Below are 24896 nucleotides of genomic sequence, written 5' to 3'. Positions count from 1 at the left end.
GTATAGATCCAAACTGCACAGGACAGCATACCGCATCCCAGGGATAACACGGACCGCGTGACTTCTGTGAGTACAGAGTTCAGTAACATTGAGAAAAGAATGAATCCCACCTGGGGGGAGGTGTTTCCTGAGAGTGTGCACCTGTGATGAACCCACCCGGTCACCTCCTCTGCAGCTGGCTCGCTGGGCCCGGGGCCCTCCAGTGCGCTGCCTTTGCGCGGAGGGTCGCCTTCGGGAACGTCTAGAGTGAGACAGGGCAGAGGGGAGCCCAGACATTCCACCGGCTGGGACATCCCGTGCCAGAACGGCCCCTGGCAATTGCTGTGGTTTATACAGTTGTACGTATAACACAGAGGGTCCCTTTCCAGACAGGAATGACGGACGGTCATCACGATGCCAGAAAAATTGCTCTGTGGTGCCACTGCTGGAATCATAGAGTTTTAATTGAGGAAAGAACAAAAACGGATGCTCTCATTTTCATAGTGAGGAAAACCTCAGCTCAGATGACCACTTCCGGCAACAAGACTTGAGGAGGACCTTCCGAATACCTTTGCCAACTGCTGCTCCATATCGAGGGCTATCCTATCAAATATATGTCATCCGACGAATGTGTTTCCATCTCTCCCTCGGTGGGATGATGGTGATAAGGAAGTGGTTTGGGCCAGTTATGCAATCAATGAAGTGTGCGTTAAATCTGGAAATAGCTTTCTTAGCCAACAAACAATGTCATAAATGACTGAGGCCACTCTGATGGCACAACTGAACATTGTAAACTTGCCAGGGACAATGTAGGTAACTTTACAGTTCTTCCTTATATATCTGACTTGGGTCTAAAAGTAAGGAGAGCGGAGTAAAAGTCATACACCTTAGAAAAGTGGACATCACTGGTTTCTACAATCTTATCCCACATATAGAGGTGACAGCCTTGCAGGAGGGGCACGTGGACATTTACTTGGGTTTATAATATCCATGCCCAATACAACAGGCTTCAGACGGACTTCAGCTGAATTTGAGCAAAGAGGATGACACAGGAGACCTTTATTTGGAAGTTTTATCTATAATCCACTGATTTTAAAACAAATTCCGATGAGTCTTCTGTGACTCCATTCAACTGGTTTTTCTCCTCTTTTCCTTCCTCTCTTACTTCTCAAGGTGATGACAAGGGATCAGAGGTGGGTCTCCTGGGAGAGACACAGGCCGTGCTAGTCCCCATTTGGCTCGAGCTGTGATTAGGGGTTCAGAAACGTCTCCTGCCACGTTGGTAACCGGGATCATTTTTATGCCACCTCATTTTACACCTCTGGTAAAATGTGTCTGTAACAGTTATTTTCTTCTGCCGTGTGTCTCCATTCCAGCCTGTGAACTTAGAGCTGATCATCGTTGAATTCTGCGGTGTGATGGTCCCGACATGACAATTAAATGGAAATAAAAAATCACATGTTTCAAAGGGAAGAGAGGAAGAGCGGGTCAGAGGAAAAATGACTCAGTCCAGAAGCACCGTGAGCTACACAACATTCATCTGTTCCAATCAGAAAGGAAGTAGGTGAGCAGGAAGTATCCGGACAGGCAAACCAGAGCCCTGCCCTGATAACCACATTGGAAAACCATCGTATAGCTTTGTTTTTAAACTCTGTTGTACTTTGTTTACTTGTGTTTTAAGTTATCTATTGGGAAAAGGTCTTTGATAAAGGACACTTTGCATACACACACACACACGTGCACACACACAACTGAAGATGTAAATATGACCCGTTTTCATGTACATGGTGGTGAAGGTCCAGTGGGAAAACACACAGGATGTACAGTCAGAGAAAAGCAAACTATTCCTGAGAAAATTATCAGTCATATGTGCACAGTAGACCAAACCTCTCTCTTAGGAGAAAGGAAAAAATAACTTTCTTTGGACTGGGTGAAAGATACAGCAAAAGTAGATTCCCGATCATTGACTGCTGTGCTAGGATGTTGAGGTGGAATTTTCCAGTTGCTCCAGAATCAGACGCAAACACTGAAGGACACAGGCCTAAATGCCCTCCACCCCAAATCGGGAGCAGCGAGGGAGGTGTCCACCCAGGGCTGCACAAGTTGCAAACCACCAGCACCCTCACTCACCACCGTGTTGACCGTGCAGGAAATGGAGTCTTCATGAGAGATGCTTCCCTGCCCAAGCCCCCAGCCCCGCATGGGGGCAAACAGGGAGTAAGCTCTCCCACCCAAACCAAAGGAAGGAAAAGCAAGTCCACTAGACCCCCTCTTCCAGCCAGGGGGTGTCCTGCAAGGAAGGCTGACGTCTGGTTCTCCCATATGAACTTCTATCTGCGTCTGTTTCTCCCATATGAACCTCTATCTGTGTCTGGTTCTCTTTGGAGCAAAATCTGAGACAAGGAGCTGAGTTCGGGCTGCTTTTTGGCGAAGTGATTCCCAAGAAACCAGAGTGGGTGGTAGGAAGGAGGAAACGTCAATAAACCGTGTGCTATTGAGCTGATCACCACAGAGGCAACTGGGGCGCCAACCAACTGGGAAACGTCCTGGGAGAAAATGTGTGCAACACTCCTCGAAGCTGTCCCCCTGGACGTGGGGAGGCTGGACCATTACTCTGCCCTCAGGGGCATCACTCACTCCCCTTCCTCACAAGAGGCAGGGAAAGCCCCGTGGCAGAGAAGCCTGTCGGGTGCAAAGCTGTCAGTGGGCACAAAAGCGTCCACAGCTGGAGAGGGAATCAGAGGGAGGCCAAGGGGTTGGGACGCAGGGCATCAGGTCTCTGCGGCAATCCCCGCCCACACACCGACTTTGTGATGCACCGCTGCCCGTCGAGCAGGGATGAAGGATCGGGAGAGCCACAGCAGGGCAGACGGCCTGGAACCGGCGACCCGCATGCCCACCGTTCAGTGCGGCAAAGGTACGTGAGCTTCCTGTGAATCAAGTGAACACAACAAAAGGGATCCTCCCAACGAGGGCGCCCACTGGCCAAGGAGACCCAGAGAAAGAGGTTGGGTGACACGTGGAAAACGGTGGTTGCCCCTGTGGAGTGGAGAGATTCTGTTCACGTCAGGATCAGGGAGGTGCTGCAGTGGCTTCTGGGGACCCCGCACCTGAGTCCCACAAGAGAGGGAATGTGTCAGCACATATTCATGGGGGTATCAGCACCTCTGTTGGCCGGGGGGCAGCGATGGCCCGCAAGGAGAGTATTACAAACACTGGACAGGGAAAGATTTGAATTGGATGTACGAATGATGCTTCAAACTAGACTCACTGGATGAGCAACGGTAATTGAAAATGCCCCAGACATCTGTATTTTCTGCCCAAGACACCATAGAGACAAACCACGATGCCTTTGTACCCTGCTGAGTAGAGATACCCCAGTGACCCAGTTATATTACAGAGCAGTGCGGTACCAAAGACAGAGAGAGACGGATACCAAACCATTTGAGTACCAGTAATCTGCTTTAGAGGAGCCCAGTTAACCCCTGGGGTGACAGCTAACGCTCCCTGGGCTGCTGGAAGGACCTGGACAATCGAGCACGATTCAGGACGACACACAGAGAATTAAACAGTGCTTTTTAGAACGATGCATTCAACAGGGATTATTAGGAACAAAATGACAGTGAAATTACAAATGAAGTACCTGATTGTACTTGGGAGTTAACATTTCCTCAGATCTTATTCTAAACCAAATTTTCTTAACTTGAGAGCCAAAGGCCCCCTAGAGAGGGAATCAATAAGCTCAGAAGATCTGCATGCAAGTGTCTGTATGCAGTTGTCCGTATGTTTGTACATACGTGGTTCTGTGATGGAAGAAATCTATAGCTTTCATTAGATCCTCTAGGAAACGCTTGATCCCAACAAGGCGAAGAAGTACTTATTTGTGCTGTTATTAATCAGTATTGAAAATGTGCCATATGCCGATGCAACTTCTTTATTTCTACAGGATAAGCACCATCATTGGGAAGCATTCTGTTTCTCCCTGGACTCGGAAAGCCCCTGGCCTGGGAGAAACCTTGCCACCCAGGCGCTGGCTGCCTGAGCTCGGGCCAGACACCCCGTCCCCCTGGTGGCCACTGTGAGAACTGCAGTCAAAGCCCCTGGTTCGGGGGAAACCTGTGAGTCCACATAGTCCTGCTGATGACGAACGTCACAGGCTGGATGGGCAGTCGGCACGGTGAGAGGCAATTCTTTAAATTATTAATGACTATGCAATTATGTTAACACGCAGCAGAAAAGCGTAAGAAAGGAACTAATTTTGAGGCATTGCTCTCTAATTGTGTTAATCATGGGACAGATGGCGTTGGCACGAGAAAAGCCAAGATAATGCTTAAATAACTGAAGTGTGGAAAAGAGCGATCTAATTCAACCCCCTCCTTTTCTCGTGAGGGGAGTGAAGTGTGGAGAAGGTAGGAAACTATGTCAGGTCACACAGAGCTGGGTAGCGCAAGAGACAGGACCAAATCCAGGTTTCCTGGAGCTCCAATCGGGGGTTCTTCAAGATACTGTGGGGACTTCCCTGGTGGCGCAGTGGTTGAGAATCCGCCTGCCAATGCAGGGGACACGGGTTCGAGCCCTGGTCCGGGAAGATCCCACATGCTGCAGAGCAACCAAGCCCATGCGCCACAACTACTGAGCCTGCGCTCTACAGCCCACAAGCCACAGCTACTGAGCCCATGCGCCACAACTACTGAAGCCCGCACACTCTAGAGCCCATGCTCCACAACGAGAAGCCACCGCAATGAGAAGCCCGTGCACCACAACTCTGCCCCCGCTCGCCACAACTAGGGAAAGCCTGCATGCGGCAATGAAGACCCAAGGCAGTCAAAAATAAATAAATGAATTAATTAATTAATTTTTTTAAAAGAAGATACTGTGAACCTCCTCCTTGCTGGGTGTGTCAAAGCAAGGCTGAAGGAGTGTTTTCTCCAGGGCAACTGAACCACGTTAGAGTGAAGGTTCTTCCTCTCTCCCTCTCTGTACACATGCATCTTGGTGAACCTACATGTAGATACACATATGTATCACATTCATTCATTCAGTGAATGTTTACGGAATACTTATCATAGGTCAGCCCCTGCTCTAGTGTCTAGGAATAAAAAGATAAATACAATACAGTCTTGCCCTTGAGGAGCTCACCGTCTGTCAGAGTAGACAGATGTTCAAGGAAACAGATTAATTTGAAAGCCAAGGCAGGGGTGAGGTCATTCAAGGGGCTCCAGCAATTCAAGGGGTAGATGCTGTGACTGACACGGGCAAGGCTTCACAAGGATGGGAGCTCAGCTGAGTCGTGAAGAATGAGCAACAGTGAGGTGACAACTTCTACCGCTTCCACGTGTGTCAACGGCAGGGGCTGGTGGCGCCTAGTGAAATTCCGGCTGCTGGAAAGCTAGGCAAGAGCTGCACTGGAAAAGCTTTGAGTGTCATGCTAAGCAGCACAGACCTTATCCCAAGGACCATGAGGGCCACCGTGCATGACACGACGTTTCCACCTGAGGCATCGCGGAAGGTGAATGAGAGGGAGTAATACTGGGGTCGGGAACACCAGAAGGAGACCACTGCAAGAATCCGGATTACAATTATTAAATCAGAACTGAAGCCCTGACGTGAGGATGGGCGCGGGGAGCAGGGATGCAGTAAAAGACAGTGGAGTCCACAGGACGTGGTCCCCAATTAGACTGGGGAGTAAGGCCTAAGGGGAGGAGCCAAGGCTGAACCCGAGTTCTTACTTGGGTCACTGGGGAGATGGCGGCATAAGTCACTGAGACTGGGGGTGCAGGAGCAGGGACTGACCGGGGACAAAGAGAGTGAATTTAATAACTAGATAGTTTTAAAAGATAGTCAATTTAGGGCTTCCCTGGTGTCGCAGTGGTTGAGAGTCCACCTGCCAATGCAGGGGACATGGGTTCGTGCCCCGGTCCGGGAGGATCCCATGTGCCGCGGAGCGGCTGGGCCTGTGAGCCATGGCCGCTGAGCCTGCGCGTCCGGAGCCTGTGCTCCGAAATGGAAGAGGCCACAACAGTGAGAGGCCCACATACCGCAAAAAAAAAAAAAAAAAGATAGTCAATTTAGTAAAGGCAAGAATAAAACAACAGTAAATTTTTAAGGTAAAAAGGTAGTATACTTAGTAAAGCTCAGGGAGTTGTTCAAAAGAAAGCCGAGTTGTGGGCTGGAATTTTAGAGAGAGACCAGGGATAGGGATAGAAATTTGAGGGAAATTAGGAACTTTCCTGGTGGTCCAGTGGTTAAGACTCTGCGCTGCCAGTGCAGGGGGCCCGGGTTCAATCCCTGGTCGGGGAACTAAGATCCCACATGCTGCATGGCGTGGCCAAAATAATTTTAAAAAAAGAAAAAGAAATTTGAGGGAAATTAGTCCATTAGTGGTACCTGAAGCACAGGAGTATCTGAGATCCCCCAGAGAGAGTATATAAAGTGGGAGGAGAGGATGGAGAAGAGAAGACAGGGGAGCATCAGTATGAAGGGGTTGGGAGAGAAACAGGAGCTCTTCAGAGATGGAAAGGAATGGCCAGCAGGGCAGCAAGAGCAGGAAAGACTGATTTGAGAAGGCCAAGGTGAGAGAGTTTCAGGGATGAACCCGATCGATCAAAAGTTCTAGACGGTGCCGTGACAATGCACGGAAGAAGCATTTTAAGATGTCTTTTCAGTTGAGCAACTAGAAAATCATTACCAACTTCGGTAGCGGCCGAGATAGAAATCAGAGCCCGGTGGGCTCAAAAAGTGAATGGGAACTAAAAACAGTATCCAGGTAACTCCTGTGAGGAAAGGAGGCAGGGGGAACAAGGTGCGCCACGGGTTTATATGGGCTTCATAAATGATTAATAATATACTTCTGTGGGGAGCGTATTCGGCAGAGCGACGGGAACATGCTACCTTTGCGGGTCACAGTCAAATACGAGAAAGGGCAGGGGGTGTAACCTGAGTGAGAGAGCAGGACATTGCCTTCATTTTAGTTCACCGTGTTCTACGAGACACTCAGCAGAGACCATAACAAAGCATCGCTCTCCAACCACAACACGTGTAGCTAGAGACATGATCATTGGAGAGCAGGGGCCAGCTTGGACTCAGAGGGAGAGCGCGGGAAGCTAGTTCCAAACTGGGACTCAAGCCAGACGCGAGGTTTGTGCCCAGGCTCAGTACCCACCCACTGGAGGCCTGCACAAGTCCCTGAAGCCTTCCTGGGCCTCGTTCCCTCATCTCTAAATACAGATAGGGAAGCAGATGATGATGAGGTAATCTCCACAGAGATACGTATATCAACATACAAAATCTACAACCCCCGGAACTGTCTTGAGGATTCAGCAAATTACTTCTTATTCATCAGAAGAAGAACAGATAAGCAAAATGTGGTACATAATACAACGGAACGTGATTCAGCCTTCAAAAGGAAGGAAATTCTGACACGTCACAACAGAGACGAACCTTGGCTCAGTGAAAGAAGCTAGTCACAAATGGACAAATACCATATGATCCCACTAAGGTGAGGTACTCAGACTAGTCAAATTCATAGAGACAGAAAGTAGAAATGGTGGTTGCCAGGGGCTGGGAAGGGGGGACAAGGAAGTTAATGGGGTTTTTTTTTTTGGTTTTTTTTTGCGGTACGCGGGCCTCTCACTGCTGTGGTCTCTCCCGTTGCGGAGCACAGGCCCTGGACATGCAGGCTCAGCGGCCATGGCTCACGGGCCCAGCCGCTCCACGGCATGTGGGATCCTCCCGGACCGGGGCACAAACCCATGTCCCCTGCATCGGCAGGCAGACTCTCAATCACTGCGCCACCAGGGAAGCCCAATGGGGTTTTTTAAATTGAAGTATAGTTGATTTACAATGCTGTGTTAGTTTCTGGTATACAGCAAAGTGATTCAGATACATAAATATATATATATATTCTTCCTCATATTCTTTCCACCATAGCTTATTACAAGATACTGAATACAGTTCCCTGTGCTATACAGTAGGACCTTGCTGTTTAGCTATTCTATGTAGAGTAGTGTGTATCTGCTAATCCCAAACTCCTAATTTATCCCTCTCCCCCCCCTTTCCCCCTCTGGTAACCATAAGTTTGTTTTCTATGTCTGTGAGTCTGTTTCTGTTTTGGAAATAAGATCAATTGTATGATATTTCAGACTCCACATATAAATGTTATCATATGGTATTTGTCTTTCTCTGCCTTTGTGTGACTTACTTCACTTAGTATGATAATCTCTAGGTCCATCCATGATGCTGCAAATGTCATTATTTCATTCTTCTTTATGGCTGAGTAGTATTCCATTGTATACATGTATCACATCTTCTTTATCCATTCATCTGTCGATGGACACTTCGGTTGCTTCCATGTCTTGGCTATTGTAACTAGTGCTTCTATGAACACAGAGGGGCATGTATCTTATTGAATTAGAGTTTCCTCTGGATACTTGCCCAGGAGTGGGATTGCACGATCATACCATTGCTCTATTTTCAGTTTTTTAAGGAACCTCCATACTGTTTTCCATAGTGGCCGCACCAATTTATATTCCCACCGACAATGTAGGAGAGTAGGGAGTTAGTGTTTAATGGGGACAGAGTTTCAGTTTTGGAAGATGACAAAGTTCTGAAGATGGATGGTGGTGACGGCTGCACAACAATGTGAATGTACTTAACGCCACTGAACTGTACACTTACAAATGGTTGAAATAGTAAATTTTATGTTATGTATATTTTATTACAATGAAAATTTTTTAAAAATGAGTTACTTCTTAAAGCACTCAGTAACTCTTACGCAAGTAAGAGTGTTAGGCACGTGTTTGTTAAATTAATAGAAACACAGTACACTGGCAGATGCTAAAAACGGCCTGAGACTGGGGTGGAGGACCAGAAACACCCCCAAAGATCAAAAGAAAGAAAGAGGGCTTCCCCGGTGGCGCAGTGGTTGAGAGTCTGCCTGCCGATGCAGGGGACGCGGGTTCGTGCCCCGGTCCGGGAAGATCCCACATGCCGAGGAGCGGCTGCGCCCGTGAGCCATGGCCGCTGAGCCTGCGCGTCCGGAGCCTGTGCTCCGCCACGGGAGAGGCCACGGCAGTGAGAGGCCCGCGTACCGAAAAAAAAAAAAAAGAAAGAAAGAAAGAATTAAGTAGAACGTCAAGTTGGGAAGGGCCTGTGTGAGAAGGAGACAGGAAACAAGGTGATATACCTCAATGTCAGATGAAAAAAGAATAGAAATGGGATGTGAGATTCACCTGTTCTTCAAGAGAATCATGTAAAAGTTCACTCAACCAACACTTATAAGGAAGCACCTAGCAGGCGCCAGGCACTCTGCTACGTGATTCCTGCAAAACTGCAGGACAGGCACGTGAGAAAACCACCAGCCTCGCTGTCAAGACGGGTTCTACGGAGCTGCCAAGATCAACCGAATGTAAAATGAGGACTGGGCCAGACAGGCCTGGGATTGTCAGAGCCAACTGGAAGTTGGAAGTGCAGTGTAATTGCTGTGGCCGTGTTTACACCCAAGCAGAAGCAGACCCGCGCTCTGATTAGCCTAATCGCATTCATCACTACCGCTTCCCCCTCAGGCCTTTACCCAAGGAGAGAGGTCACCAGCAGACAGAGGAGAACAATGGTTCACACACTTTTCCAACAGGCCAGCACCTGGGACCCGGCGCCAGACAGCCTGACTTAGCTGGTCTGGGGAAGAAGCTGGACGTTGAAAAACTCTCCAGGTGATTCAAACGTGCAGCCAGGATTGAGAGCCACCGAATTAGAAGTAGCTTCTGGCCTCCACCTAGTCCCGGTCCTGGGAGACCCTTGGGTAGCCGAAAGAGCAGAAGATGCTCCGGAGGAAGAGTCAGGAGGAGGATGTGTTTTCATCCCTCGGTCAGAGGGGACCATGGGTGGATCTTACAGGATGACAGGAGACCCAGCTGCCCTCAGCAAGAGGAAATCCACCTCCACCTTCTCAGCGGGTGGGCTTCCCGGGGGAGCTTAGCACCCAGCTGTGCCTGTGCTTGTCGACGGGCCCTGCTGGCACTTAGCAGAAGGGCTTCCTAGGGCGTGTGACCCACCCCGGTCCCTGCCTCTGGAAGGAGTCCTCACCTGTCCAACCGGCAGAAGGGTGCTTTCCGGGAAAACGCAGCGAAGGGTCTCCCAGGCTCTTCGCCACTCAGGAGCGGGGAGAGGGAAGAGGGCCCCCAGGGGAGAGCACGTACCTCTGGGCCGCCCGGTGCAGGGTGGCCTGGGCCTGTGCCCTCAGGTGGCCCAGGAGGCCACTGACGGCCGGCTGCTGTGAAGGGAGCTGAAAGTGCAGGCTGCCTCTCTCTTTCTCCAGGGCTTCTAATCTTTGTTGGATCATCTCAGCTGGAAAACAAAAAAGATGAGAGGGGAATAAAGAACCATAAAACTCAAAATAGACAACCCAGTGTCCCTGGGCTCCAACCCCAGCCAACGGTCACCTCAATGACATAATACAAAGGTCACCTGTTTCTAGGTCAGCACTTTCATCTCTTGGTTCATGCTTTTAAGAATCTTCCATCTTTTTATTGAAAACACAGCCCCGCTAGCTTTCATTCTTCTAACTGTCGGAGGTTACAGTCTATGTATTTATATGGTGATCATAATTATGACCATCACATAGGAGGATACATCATACTAATTATTTTTAAAACCATGATGGCTATTTGGGAGAAAACCTGCTAATTTTGATGAGTCTGTATAACCGGTTGAAAAGTATCAGTGCTCATGGGGCTCCCCTGGTGGCACAGTGGTTGAGAGTCCGCCTGCCGATGCAGGGGACACGGGTTCGTGCCCCGGTCCGGGAGGATCCCACATGCCACGGAGCGGCTGGGCCCGTGAGCCATGGCCACTGAGCCTGTGCGTCCGGAGCCTGTGCTCCACAACAGGAGAGGCCCGCGTACCGAAAAAAAAAAAAAAAAGAAAACTATCCGTGCCCAAATGTTGATTTTTGAGAATGTTTCCTTAGAAACTGTCCATCAACAGAGAACCAGTCACAATTACTGAAGCCACAGAAGTGATGTTCAAACTGTCATGCTACAGCTGACCAGAGACCTGCTGCAGCTTGGGTGGAGGGGAAGCGGGCTCAGGTGGCGTGTGCAGCAACCCTGAGTCTCTGGGGATGCCAACTGCAAGACCTCCCCGTCAATTTGCCGTATGCCTTGTGACCAGTAGCCAGAAACTTGCTCAGAGAATTTGCCAAGGATTCATTCTAGCAATACCAGAAAGGGTCGTCTACTTCCTGTTCAAGACCAAGTGACAGCTACTGCCAGGGCTCTCCGTCTGTGCCACCTGCTTCAAAGAGACAGCGGAGCTAATTCAGACGCTACACTTACAACACACGGTGGCGTCTGGCCTGACAGGTCTGCTAGGATAACGCCGAAAGGTACCAGCCCCGTTCTCTAACACCAAGCTTCATACTTTTAAAATATTTTAATTAATTTTTACATTTTTGTTAATTTATTTACTTTAGTATTCAGTTATTTCTTGCTGTATAAAATCAAAACTTCAGTGAAAAGCGATCAAGTTCTTACCTTGTATGCTTTAAAATAACATACCGATGCAGTCCTGAAGCAGTAGTAAAGATGTGTTAAGATACTATTACGTAGGGATTAGGAGAAAACTGAGTTTGCACCTCAACTCTGACATTTCTAGCCGTCTGACCTTCAAGTGACTTAACCTTTCTAAGCTTCAATTTCCTAATCTGCAGAAACAGGCCTAATAATAGTCTGCACATCATAAGATCTTCGGAGGATTAAATGAGATAATACGCACAAAGCATTTAGCACCACGCCTGGCACCCAGCACGCGTCCAAAAGGAGTGGCTATTATTAGTGGTACCAGCAAGTCCTGGCCTTCAAGTGTCCACAAGGAAGTCAGAAACCCAGGCTGGCCTCCCTCTGCCGGCCACCACATTGTAAACTGCACCCTCCCACCGCCAGGTGAAAAGTCCGCAGAGAACACAAGCTGATCCAGCAAAAGCAAACACTGCAGATGGGAAGGCGACCGCTACAGATCACATTCACAATGAATGGCAAAGGAAAACATGAATTACCCCAGGAAACAGCTGTGATTAGGTATGTTCCGTGCTGTCATTCATCTGCAGAAGTGTGGCTATCTTAAGTTATGTCTATTTTATGATTTTTAAAAGTGCACTAGATCACTCCACACCCGTCAGAATGGCCATCATGGAAAAGTCTACAAACAATAAACGCTGGAGAGGGTGTGGAGAAAAGGGAACCCTCTTGCACTGCTGGTGGGAATGTAAATTGATACAGCCACTGTGGAGAACAGTATGGAGGTTCCTTAAAAAACTACAAATAGAACTACCATACGACCCAGCAATCCCACTCCTGGGCATATACCCTGAGAAAACCATAATTCGAAAAGATACATGAACCTCAGTGTTCACTGCAGCACTATTTACAATAGCCAGGACATGGAAGCAACCTAAATGTCCATCGACAGAAGAATGGATAAAAGAAGATGTGGTACATATATACAATGGGACATTACTCAGCCATAAAAAAGAATGAAATAATGCCATTTGCAGCAACATGGATGGACCTAGAGATTATCATACTAAGTGAAGTAAGTCAGAAACAGAAAGACAAATACCCTATGGTATCACTTACATGTGGAATCTTTTAAAAAATGACACAAATGAACTTATTTACAAGACAGAAGGAGACTCAGGGACTTCAAGAACTAACTTATGGTCACCAAAGTGGAAACGTGGTGGGGAGGGATAAATTAGGAGTCTGAGATTAACATATACACACAACTATGTATAAAGTAGATAATCAACAAGGACCTACTGTAGAGCACAGGGAACTCTACTCAATATTCTGTAATAACCTACATGGGAAAAGAATCTGAAAAAGAATAGATATGTAAATACGTATACATGAATCACTTTGCCGTACACCTGAAACTAACACAACATTGTAAATCAACTATACTCTAATATAAAATTTTTAAAAAAAGAAAAAGTGCACTAGGATGGTCATCACCGACTTTATAGCTTACCATTGTCTCTAATTTCTAACTTATCACCCACTCCATCCTCCCAATGGCTATCCCATTTCGCACAACTAAATGCTGTATTTGTGACTTCACGTCATTTGTGTGAATCCTGCTGTTTCTCTAAGAAAATCTCTCCCATCCTGCTCTCTATTTGGCCAGTGGTTTGAGGAAACATAACTTCACTGTCTCTGGCTTTTCTTTCTTGTAAACGTCTGCAAGATTTCTGCAGACACTGTTCATCTGATTTCAGTTTGTAGCTCAACATCGAAAGCCAGAATTGCAGAGAATGCTGCACATGGCAGGTGCTGAATAAATGGGGTTGACTAACCGTCTGACTGATAGAACACCAACAATTTAGAATTTGGGGCACATTTATAAACAACGCTGAACAGTAAAAACAAAGTTAACCATGAAAGGCATTACCAAGCACTAAGCAAAACGATGCATTGAATAATATGTTCTTAATGACACTGCAAGTTTACTTTATGATTCTAACACGCTTCATTTGTAGGACCTCAGCAAAGAAAATGCTAACCAACCTCTCATTCCATTTTGGATCAAGCAAATGCGTTTTTTGATGCTGCTACAGCGTACTTATTAATGTTTAATTTAGGGGCAGTGCTCATCTGTTATATACTTATTAATGTTTAATTTAGGGGCAGTGCTCATCTGTTATTCACCGGCACCTCAGTCCTAAGTGCCTGTTCCTTGGGCGACAGTATGGAAACAGAATGAAAGAAAAGCACTTTCTACGTCTATGCATAAATAAGCAAATAGGCATTTACAGAGCATCCTGCTAAACAGATTCAATTCCTACCGCCTTGTTCTGTCTGTGGGATGACAATATATGGTGTAAACCATTTTCTTCACTGTGCAGCCATTCTACATTCTAAGGAGGCCCTTTAAATTTAAGAAGCAATCAATGTCTTCCTAAGTCATTTTCCCTTGGTTTGTACATAAGAAATGCTGTTCACTGAGAGCAGAATATTGTAACAATTCCACATCACCATACACATCGTGCGAGATGACCAGTTTACAAAGAACAAGACTGTGATGAAAGGGCTTCCCTGGTGGCGCAGTGGTTAAGAATCCGCCTGCGAATGCAGGGGACACGGGTTCGATCCCTGGTCTGGGAAGATCCCACAGGCCGCGGAGCAACTAAGCCCATGTGCCACAACTACTGAAGCCCGCGCACCTAGAGCCCGTGCTTCGCAACGAGAAAAGCCACCGCAATGAGAAGCCCTCACGCTGCAACAAAGAGTAGCCCCCAATTGACACAACTGGAGAAAAGCCCACACACAGCAACAGAGACCTAACGCAGCCAAAGATAAAATAAATACATTTAATAGGAAGAAAAAGACTGTGATATAATGTATTTCACACTAATCCAAGCCAGCCTCTGACATTTCAGTGTGTTGGAATTTGCTGGACTCATTATCATAAAAATCAGCCACTATTGGGGCACTAAAGCCTTCAGGCATAATCATCATTTCTGAGCAACTATTACACGTCTGGCACCATATATACATTATTTCTGAGCTTCACAGAAACTTGTAGAGCAGGAATACGAATGCAGAACCTAAAATGCAGAGAATTTAAGTAATGTGCCCAAGGCCTCAGAATGAGTAAGGAGCAAAGTCAGAATCTGAACCTTGACTCTTCTGGTGCCAATCCCTGGGGTTTTTCTATTATACTTCCCAGGAGCCACGCCTGAAGCCATGCCTGCTCCTATAGTTTCCCCATCACACAGGGATGCTGTCTGTCTATTCATCTGTCTGGCGCCCTGGAGACTGGGATCCACTGGGCAGGGCCGAGCCTCAGTCACCTCTGCCAATATCCAGTTCAGCGCTAGGCACACAACAGGTACTGGGTAAATAAATAAATGAATAAATAGGTACTGGCTGAATAAATAACTGAATGTCTACATTTGTATGAAGAGCCCTGTAGACACAGGAAAATAACAACCATTCTACCTTGCTATCTATCAGTCATGTTATCCTCACAATGACCTCGTGAGGGAAACACGCTTGTTCCCACTTTGCAGATTGAAACACTGAGGCTCATGGAAAGTTTAAGAGATTTTTCTGGGTTAGTCGCACCGCTATGTGGATTCAGAAATAAAGCCAAGGTCTGTCTGATTCCAAAATCTGTGTGCTTCACACTGTGTTCTACAGGGACGATCCCACCCTACAGTGTACACCATAACCTGAAATACACACCCGGATGCGTCATACAGATGCAAACTATCAACTCATCTTTCACCTGACCCACCTTTCTCACAGAAAGCAGTCCGAAGCCAAAACAAACAAACTGGCAATAGTGAAACAGCCTCAGATCCAATTCTAGGGGAATGGTTAAATAAACTATGGTATAGCCACTCATATGGAATGGTATGTAGCAAGTCAAAAAACAATTAGAAAAACTGTGAGGGAATATTTTAATTTACAAGAGAAAAACAGGATACAAAATTATATGCACATAGGATCTGTATTGTAAGATATAGATATGGTTTTATAGCTAGTGGGAAGAAGCCGCATAGCACAGGGAGATCAACTCGGTGCTTTGTGACCACCTAGAGGGGTGGGTTACGGAGGGTGGGAGGGAGGGAGACGGAAGAGGGAAGAGATATGGGAACATATGTATATGTATAACTGATTCACTTTGTTATAAAGCAGAAACTAACACACCACTGTAAAGCAATTATACTCCAATAAAGATGTAAAAAAAAATACAAAATAGATTTTAAAAAAAGAAAGGAAAAAAAAAAACCCCGGGAAGAACTAAGAGTTTTGGCAATCATTCGTGCGATTGTAGGTGATTTTTTTCTCAATTTCACTGCTTATCAAATCAGCTGTAAAATCTTGAGCTGTTTAGTATTTAGAAAAGTATTCTATTTTTTTAAAGTCTACTGGTTACTTATACTGCTCTTTGATTTCTGCATTAAAAACGGAGATTTGATTTCCTCAAATTCTTAATGCTAAACTGCTTAGGGTAAGCTTGGTCTGCCTGGGTCACAGAGCTTTTCAGTGTATCCCAAAGAGGATTGCCAGAAATGTTATATTTTAAGCTCACCGATGTGTGGAAAGAAGACTAAGAAATCACTGTGGTTGTGGCATAAAAGGAAAAACAAACATTTGGGGGAGATACAAAAATTCCAGGAGACAAGCAATAATTTAACCGTGATACTTGCCCACTCAGCAGTTAGCCTGTCACCTTGTCCTTAGTACATATGTGTTGATTCACTCTGAAGTATTTCCACAGAATATCGGGTTTGAAGCATCTGTTCTTCCTCAGTAAGACTCTACCAGGCAAAATGAATTGCGAGGGATCAAAATAACAAAAGTAATGACACGTCCAGGTTCCTCCCCAGGTCTTAGGTGTGTCATAAGGCTAGCAAGCACTGTGTGTGAGCGTGTGTGTGTGTCAGTGTGTGAAGGGTGTACACACAAATGCTGTCACTTGGCTTGCTTCAAGTAGCAGTATTCAGACACATCAGAAAACACCCAGAATTCCTCAGGATCATGAGCTTTTCACAGGAAGGCATGGTTATGGGTCCCTCCAAAATACTCTTCGCCTCAACTCTTAAAACTAAATTCATAAGAAAATGTTTCCTTCACCAAATGTCAATCACCAAATGTCTTAGGGAAGTAACCGACCAACTGAATTTTGGTTACCTTTTATAAAAGCCTCAGATTTTCGGAACCCTAAAAATCGTATCTAAAGTATGTTTTCACAGATGCCGTGGAAAACTGGATCACTGCATCTGTGTGCTCTGTGCTCATCATTCAGAATTTGCGGAGGCTGAATTTCCACTGGCAGCTCAGTTGCCCGTGTATTTCTAAGAGCCACGGAAGGGGCCCCCCAACAGTCCAACCACTTCCGACACCACTGTTATCACCACTTCCACTCCCACCATCACCACCAGCCCTGCCGCCACTGCCTCGTTCTACTGAATACATTAGGAAGAGAGACCCATCCAGCTCTCCAGCTGTTTACTGGGAGACATGAGTTGAAAGCACTTACAAGACGGAGGAACATTCATTTCCAAATAGCTGCAAAGCAGAGAACCCAAAAGAGGACAAGGGAGAAAAAGCCACTTAGCAGCACAATGAAAAAAGTTCAAAGGAACACACCCCAGGGCTCCCCTGGTGGCACAGTGGTTAAGAATCCACCTGCCAGTGCAAGGGACATAGGTTCAAGCCCTGGTCCGGGAAGATCCCACATGCCGCAGAGCAACTAAGCCTGTGCGCCACAACTACTGAGCCTGCGCTCTAGAGCCCGCGAGCCACAACTACTGAGCCCATGTGCCACAACCACTGAAGCCCACATGCCTAGAGCCCGTGCTCCACAACAAGAGAAGCCACAGCAATGAGAAGCCCGCGCACTGCAGTGAAGAGTAGCCCCCCATCACCGCAACTAGAGAGAGCCCGTGCGCAGCAACGGAGACCCAACACGGCCAAAAATAAAATAATTAATTAATTTAAAAAGACACACACCCCAAAATATTAACAGTGGCTATCTCAAATAAAGGTGATTTTTTATTTATATTTCTGAACTTTCCAGATGTTTTTACTATGATCATGTATTGCTTAAAATTCCACTTTTATATAAAATCATCTAAACACCCCAGTTAAAAGGTAGAGATAGTCAGATTGGGTAGAAAACCAAGACTCAGTTATATGCTGCCTAAAAGAAGCCAGTCCAGCTTTGTTTGGACTAGCATTAGGATGATACCTCTCTTTTCATGGTATTACTTTAAACCTTCTTATGTTTTTACATTTAAAATGTGTTCCTTAACAAGGACCTATGGTATATCACAGAGAACTATACGCAATACTTTGTAATAACCTATAAGGGAAAAGAATCTGGAAAAGAATATTTTATACACACACACACACACACACACATACATAACTGAATCACTTTCCTGTGCACCTGAAACTGACACAACATTGTAAACCAACTATACTTCAATTAATTAATTAATTAACTAATAAAAATGAATTTTGATAGATTAAAAAATCCCATTTTTAGAAATAAAAGGCAATTATCAGCTGGTTCATTCAGGCAACAGCAAGCAGAGTTCCTACCTGGAGTCAACTAGCATGAATTATGAAGTAAACACAGCTGGGTGTGATTTTTTTTTTCAGCCATTTAAAAAATGTGTAAACTGTGAAAGAGAAACCCTTGTTTAAAATGTAACGGCAGATCCTCCTCCATTCAACAATTTTTATGCCATGTTCTTAATTTTAATTGAATTTAGATATATGATCAGTCATTACCCAAATGGCTCAATCACTGCGGCAATTACTAACTCACTCAGCAATCTAGGTGCACGGCTGATAAATGGAACACCTCTGTGTCCTGAATATTGAAGTTTATTGGTATGAAAAGAGCAATGCTTTATAGCAGACTGACCACACCAACGAGGCTGTGGGACATTTCTGGAAAGCAACAGCGCAACTTAAGGATTCGGCCATTGATTCCTGGGCCTCCTATAGACTGACACTACTGAAAATCCAAGTGGCCAATTTTGAGCCTCTCCTTCACGGGCTCCTTTATCTTTCTCCACCTCTGTTAAAGGGTTTGGGACTATTTCATAGTTGACACGCCTCTCAGTCCTCCGAACCTTCTACTGGCACCGAGGTTATTTTTAGAAATCATACAAATGTAAAAAGTTCAAATGCCTGTTCATTCTCTCTGTCCACTGGTTTGGGCTACACTCCATTTTCACCATCAAACTGGACATGGCGTTCAATTAGTTCCTATGAACAGATTTCTCATGAGTAATTTGCTCTGCTGGTATTTTCAGACAAAATTAGCTGGACACATCTGCTTGTCACCACTCAAAAACCACAGGCTCCCCCAACCCTTTTCATAGTAATCGCTGCAACCTGTAATCTTTTCAGACTTAATTGTTCTTTTGTAGAACATCTTTGAAACATAGTCATCTCTAATGGAATTCGGGATATTAGGAGTGCACTGTTGACCAACCGCTGTCATTATTTTAAAACTCTAATGCAAATCACATTGATGTGTCTTTCCCTTTCGACAGTGGACAAATGGAGCACACCAGTGTGCTCGGTGCCCAGAGGATTCTACTCAATTGATCTCTGGCTAATGACATGGCAACACGAACAGCTTAAATTCTTTGAGTGGCATAAAGGGATCGAGGCAAAATGGCATATTCCAACAAATAAAACCGTGACCTTCAATTCAAAGGCGACGCTAATGGAGAGAAATCACAAGCCAGCAGCCAGCGACCAGAATTACTAACGAAGAGCAACCGTTTCAGCGTGCTGTGAACCTGCAAACGTACTGGTTTCAAGCAATGCCTCTATAAAGGGTAAGGAGAAGCTATAGGACGCAGAAGGCTCTCTAGTTTTAGAAGCATCTTCCTGGAGTCCTTGGGCACCTTGAAGATTTTAGAAATAAAACTGGAGTTGGTAGGAACATTCTCCCGGAGCAGGAAGGCAATAGTAACAAAAAGCAGATACAAGAAACACCTTGAATCCTTTGTGGAACGAACTAAAAATCCCCACATGGTCCCAGGTGGCAGGCGGTCACGGTCCCCGGCCGTTAGGCCCTTCAATACTTAAGTATAACTCCAAGGGCAGAGCTTCCAAACCCCTGAGCTACAAAAATAAGAGTGGTTGGCGGATCAGTGACCCTTACTTGATAAAGAAGTCCAACTCCTGGACCCAGAGGGGGACTCCCGGCCGGTGCGGACCCGGGGCAGGAGGACCGAGCTCCTGAAGGCGGAAGATGATGTCGCCTTGTTGATGGCTGTCTCCCGCCACCTACCACAGTCAATATTTATGGACTTAGTCAATATTTATGGAGTGAGTGGGGAAGGCTATGTGCACAGTCTCAGGACAAACCTTGGCTTTCAATTCCTGAAAACTAGAATCTTAAAGATAAACGTCACAGATCGTATGTCACCCTAAAGATAGTATCTAAGGATGTATAAAATGATCAGGTGAAGAGTTTAAAGGGGAGTGGTGTGATTCCTCTCTCTGTGTATAAGAGCCTCTAGTATGAGAAGAAAATCAAACATGTTTAATGATTTCTTTGCTTAAGGATCAGAAGCCCCAGGTTTTAGTCCCAGATCCACTGGGCCCAACTTTGTAATCTTGGGATTATTTAATTTCTCTAAGACACAGGTCCTCATCTGAGGATATCTGAAGAATCATATTAATCAACGTGTGCCACCGGCTTTCTGTGAAATGGCAAGGAAAAAACACCCGTGAATGGTTTTGAAAAATACAAGTGGCAGAGTTGTTACAAAAAGTAAAAATGATTCGGAGAACTGCTGTGACGGCCCAACTTGTTGATTCAGATTTAATTCAACTCAAATCACATCGCTTTAGAATGCAGCATACATTCCGTGTGGCCCAGCACCTGGAGGGCTGTCAGCTATGGAGGAGTTTATGCCAGGTCTTGCTGTGTGCATCCTTTAGCGTAACGTAAACCGTACATTAGCTTCCTGGCTCCCTGCCCATCCTCCGTTCACACACGTAGGCAGCACAAGCTTTAGCTTCTAGGGTACCCATGGTTCTGAGCCACCCAGACGTCAGGAAGCCCCTGGAGGAACATCATGACACACTGACAGACTAGGAACTCACAGAAACATCCATAGGTTTGCCAGATAAAATTACAGCAAGCGGCTTCCCTGGTGGCGCAGTGGTTGAGAGTCCACCTGCCGATGCAGGGCACGCGGGTTCGTGCCCCAGTCCGGGAAGATCCCACATGCCGCGGAGCGGCTGGGCCCGTGAGCCATGGCTGCTGAGCCTGCGCGTCCGGAGCCTGTGCTCCGCAACGGGAGAGGCCACACAGTGAGAGGCCCGCGTATCGCAAAAAAAAAAAAAAAAATGTAATTGTCCTGTTCATTGCAGCACTGTGCACAATAGCTAGGACATGGAAGCAACCTAAATGTCCATCGACAGATGAATGGAAAAAGAAGATGTGGCCCATATATACAATGGAAAATTACTCAGTCATAAAAAGGAACAAAACTGAGTTATTTGTAATGAGGTGGATGGACCTAGAGTCTGTCATACAGAATGAAGTAAGTCAGAAAGAGAAAAACAAATGCCGTATGCTAACGCATATATATGGAATCTAAAAAAGTGGTACTGATGAACCTAGTGGCAGGGCAGGAATAAAGACACAAACGTAGAGAACGGACTTGAGGACACGGCGGGAAGGGGAAGCTGGGATGAAGTGAGAGAGTAGCATTGACATATATACACTACCAAACGTAAGGTAGATAGCTAGTGGGAAGCAGCTGCATAGCACAGGGAGATCAGCTCTGTGCTTTGTGACCGCCTGGAGGGGTGGGATAGGGAGGGTGGGAGGGAGGCTCAAGAGGGAAGGGACATGGGGTATATGTATATGTATAGCTGATTCACTTTGTTGTACAGCAGAAACTAACACAACATTGTAAAGCAATTATACTCCAATAAAGATGAAAAATATTCAAAACAAAAATCCAATTATCCAAACAGATGTTGAACAATAGTGGGTTTTCACACCATAATAGGGGACTGGGACATTAGTGGGGAAAGTCTTAGGGTGGGAAGAAAGGCCCAGTTGACTTTTCTCAGGCCCATGGCCAGTATCCAAACAACTGCTATCCTGAAAGAAAGAGAGACACAGAGAGAGAGTGAGAGAGAGAAGAGGGGCAGGATGCCTCCCTGATCTGGAATGAGCATATCCTTCCATCCAACTCCTCTTTTCCTTTTGTCTACAGAAGTAATGGTTGGCTCTCTGTATATCTGTTTGTTTTGTCTCATTTAAATTTTGGAAGTTTCATTAATAGGAGCTTGGTTTAGGATGTCGAGGTCTCCCTGGTGGATCCAAAGCAATTGGTTCCACTGCCAAAAAGAAAATACATCCCTCTAAGTGGTACGGACACAGAATAACATCACTGACCGAGACGAACAGCGCTGGAAGCGCCTGCTGTTTATGCTGGAAAGCCGCACTTGTATGAGCTCATCGGACGCACCCGTGCTATGTGGGTAGCTAGAAGGATTTGTTTCATAGCAAACCACGCTCGCCAATCCTGTCCTTACTGGTCAGGACCAGGTTAGACTCAAGTTCCATTGTCCTTCCAGGCTGAGCCCTTCCAGCATCCTGTGTGCCTTTGGACACTCACAGGTCAAGCTTCCGTTACCTATGAAAAAGAGGCCTGGATGTTGAAGGGCTCTCTCCCTTCCTCTCATCCAAGTTTCAGAGTTTCTGAGGCATCATCTCTAAGTCCTTATCATGGTGCTTTTCAACTATTTTTGTTTACTTCTTGGTCTCTCGTTTTGTTTTGTTTTGCTTTGCTTTTTAGCAGTGGAACACTTTTTGCAATGAAATCTCAGAGGAGTCCTAAGAACAGAGAAAGCCAAGGCACTCTGGTGCTCTGGACGGTCCCCCAAGGCAACGCTGGGACCCCTCAGAACACAGCTTGAAAATCACAGCCTTTCTGCGTTCTGAAGAAACTACATAGATTCAGAAGTGTTAAGGAGGTACCAGTCCCGAGTTGCCAAGCGTTTGTTGCTGCCCCAACTTCATACGATGTAAGTGAGCATTTCACTGTATGAGGTCTTTAAGAACAACAAAAGGTTTACATCTTCATCCACTGTTTTGATAGAGACTCTTATTTCAAAGATGTGGGTGAATTTCTGATTCCACAGATATGCATAAAATATCAATCTCAGCAAGCTTCACTTACTTGAAACATGAGGCTAAGTCCCCAGCTGTGGTACTGAGGGCTTTATCAGATTTCTAACTTTCCAAAGCATGTTTTTAATATTTTGTTTTCCCTCTTAAAAACGTTTTTCTCTTTCTGTTTTCTTTTTTTTTTTTTTTTAATTTCTAGAGACCACTCTCCATGGGTCCCCAGAGACAGGTCCAGCCAACATTTTGGCAAAGTTCTTTCAATCAACCCACTTTCTGTATCCATTATTGCCTTTGTCTCCCACACGGGTTCAGAGAGGGGGACAGGGCAGATGCAATTGTACCCATTTAGCAGATGACGACGTGATTTCTCACATCAAGCAGCTCTGGCTCTGGAAAAAGTTCCAGAATGACACACTCATTTTGCATTTTTAATTTTCATGATTGGGACCACCCGTTGCCCTCCACTCCAAACAAAAATGTCATCCTTCCAGGGGTTTCCTAAAGTGATGAAGTTGATCACCTGCAGTCATCCATGCAGTTGGTACCAGAACTAGGGTTTCAACCTAAGTGGACTGGTGCTCAGCAGCATGTCCCTCCACCAAACCCACCAGGCTGAACCTCAGCATACGTCTTCCCGCTTCCCAGAGCCACTCCTGCCCCACCGCTGTCTGGGGACGGAGCAAACGTGCGAAGGTCACTGGCCAGCCCTCCCGGGGAAATCACTCCATGGTAGAAAACTAAAGGGAAGTATAAAGTGTAGAGAAAGGCAAAAATGAAGCTACAGAAACAGTGGGGAGACAACATCCTGTGACGTTTTGGCAAAGAGAGGAAGAGAGCTAACAAAGACAGAAAGTCACAAGAATACAGAGGGATCAAGTCCACGGCAATAAAGATTCATTATGAACAAACCTCAGTGAAAAACAAACTCCCAGAGGAGCTAATTACACAAGATGCTCTGGCAGTGACTCAGGCAGCAGGCATTCTAAGCCACCCCCAGGGACAGGCGAGTCACCGCATCCCACAGCTAACGGGCTGCCTCAGCGACTATCTCCTTGCAAACAATAAGCTTCTGTCAGGTTAGCGTTCTCTCAAGCCTGTCAATTGTAACCCAGTGTGTGTTAGGAGACAGGCTGGCACATTGTATAAAGGTCAAGTGGAAAACTGTCCCTTCTGCTACATCACTGTCATCAGCTGATAAAGGTCATCCCACCCAATACACTGCCGTGACGGAAAATAACATAGCTTGTCTACTGTAAAGTATTCAAGAGTCCCGCTGCTATGGGCCTTCTGGTCTCTCTCTGCTCTCGGAAGGCATTGAACTGGGCACTCCAAGGTATTCCAGCTGCTACTATGACAACAACTTGTTTGCAAACAAATTTGAACAGAAAAACACAAAGACAGCAAGTTTAAAACACTATATAGACTCATACTATGTAAACATTTTAATGCTGATTATAATTGTAGTAACTGACATTCGTTCAGCATTATATATAACCCAAATATTTAGCATACACCATCTCATTTAGTTCTCAGAACAACTCTATTATCCCATTTTACAGACGGGAAAACTGCAGCTTGGAAGGATTAGGTAATTTGTCCAAGCTCATACAGCTACAAATTGTCAGGTTTTTAACGAGGCTGACCTGAAAGGCACCAATACTTTATGATTCAATTGTTAGAATTATCAACTATTAATAACACGGTAACTAACACTGCTCATCATCGTTCATAGATAAGATGTACCTTAAACGTTCATTTGTTCATCCAACAACCATTTCTTGAGAGTCTACTTTGACCAGGCACGATGCTAGGTGCTGGGGATAAAGGCTAAAATGAGAGAGGGTCTCTGTCTCTCCCCGCAAGCAGCCTACAGTTCAGGCAAGGGCACAGCCAACGGCTGCATTAAAACATAATATGGGACTTCCGTTGTGGTCCAGTGGGTAAGTCTCCGTGCTCCCAATGCAGGGGGCCCAGGTTCGATCCCTGGTCGGGGAACTAGATCCCACATGGCGCAACTACAGATCCTGCATGCCGCAGCAAAGATCCCAAACACCGCAACTAAGCCCCGGCAGCCAAATAAATCAAAATGAATAAATTTAATGTATACGAGGCTAGGGAAATGTGCAGAGCACCCAGAAGAAGGGACCCCGAAACCAAGTCCTGATGGCCTAGTAGGATCTAAGCTGGAGAAGGGAGTAGCAGGTGCAGGCAGAGGTGACAAACCA

At 45.9% G+C, this 24896-nt stretch overlaps 1 protein-coding gene across 1 annotated transcript in view; it reads right to left on the bottom strand.

Moving 5' to 3' along the window:
- Positions 1-24896, bottom strand: part of DISC1 (DISC1 scaffold protein) — a 349681-nt gene that overhangs the window by 246001 nt on the left and 78784 nt on the right. The window contains exon 4 of the mRNA XM_027094035.1: positions 10176-10323. Coding sequence (XP_026949836.1) covers positions 10176-10323 — 148 coding nt within the window. The remainder of the gene's footprint in view (positions 1-10175; positions 10324-24896) is intronic.

The sequence above is a fragment of the Aethalodelphis obliquidens genome, unplaced genomic scaffold (assembly GCF_003676395.1).
Source record: "Aethalodelphis obliquidens isolate GAN/ISIS:26980383/991018 unplaced genomic scaffold, ASM367639v1 scaffold87, whole genome shotgun sequence".
Taxonomy (NCBI): Eukaryota; Metazoa; Chordata; class Mammalia; order Artiodactyla; family Delphinidae; genus Aethalodelphis; species Aethalodelphis obliquidens.
Note: the sequence above shows the minus strand (reverse complement) of the source record. Positions and strands in the feature narration are given on the sequence as shown.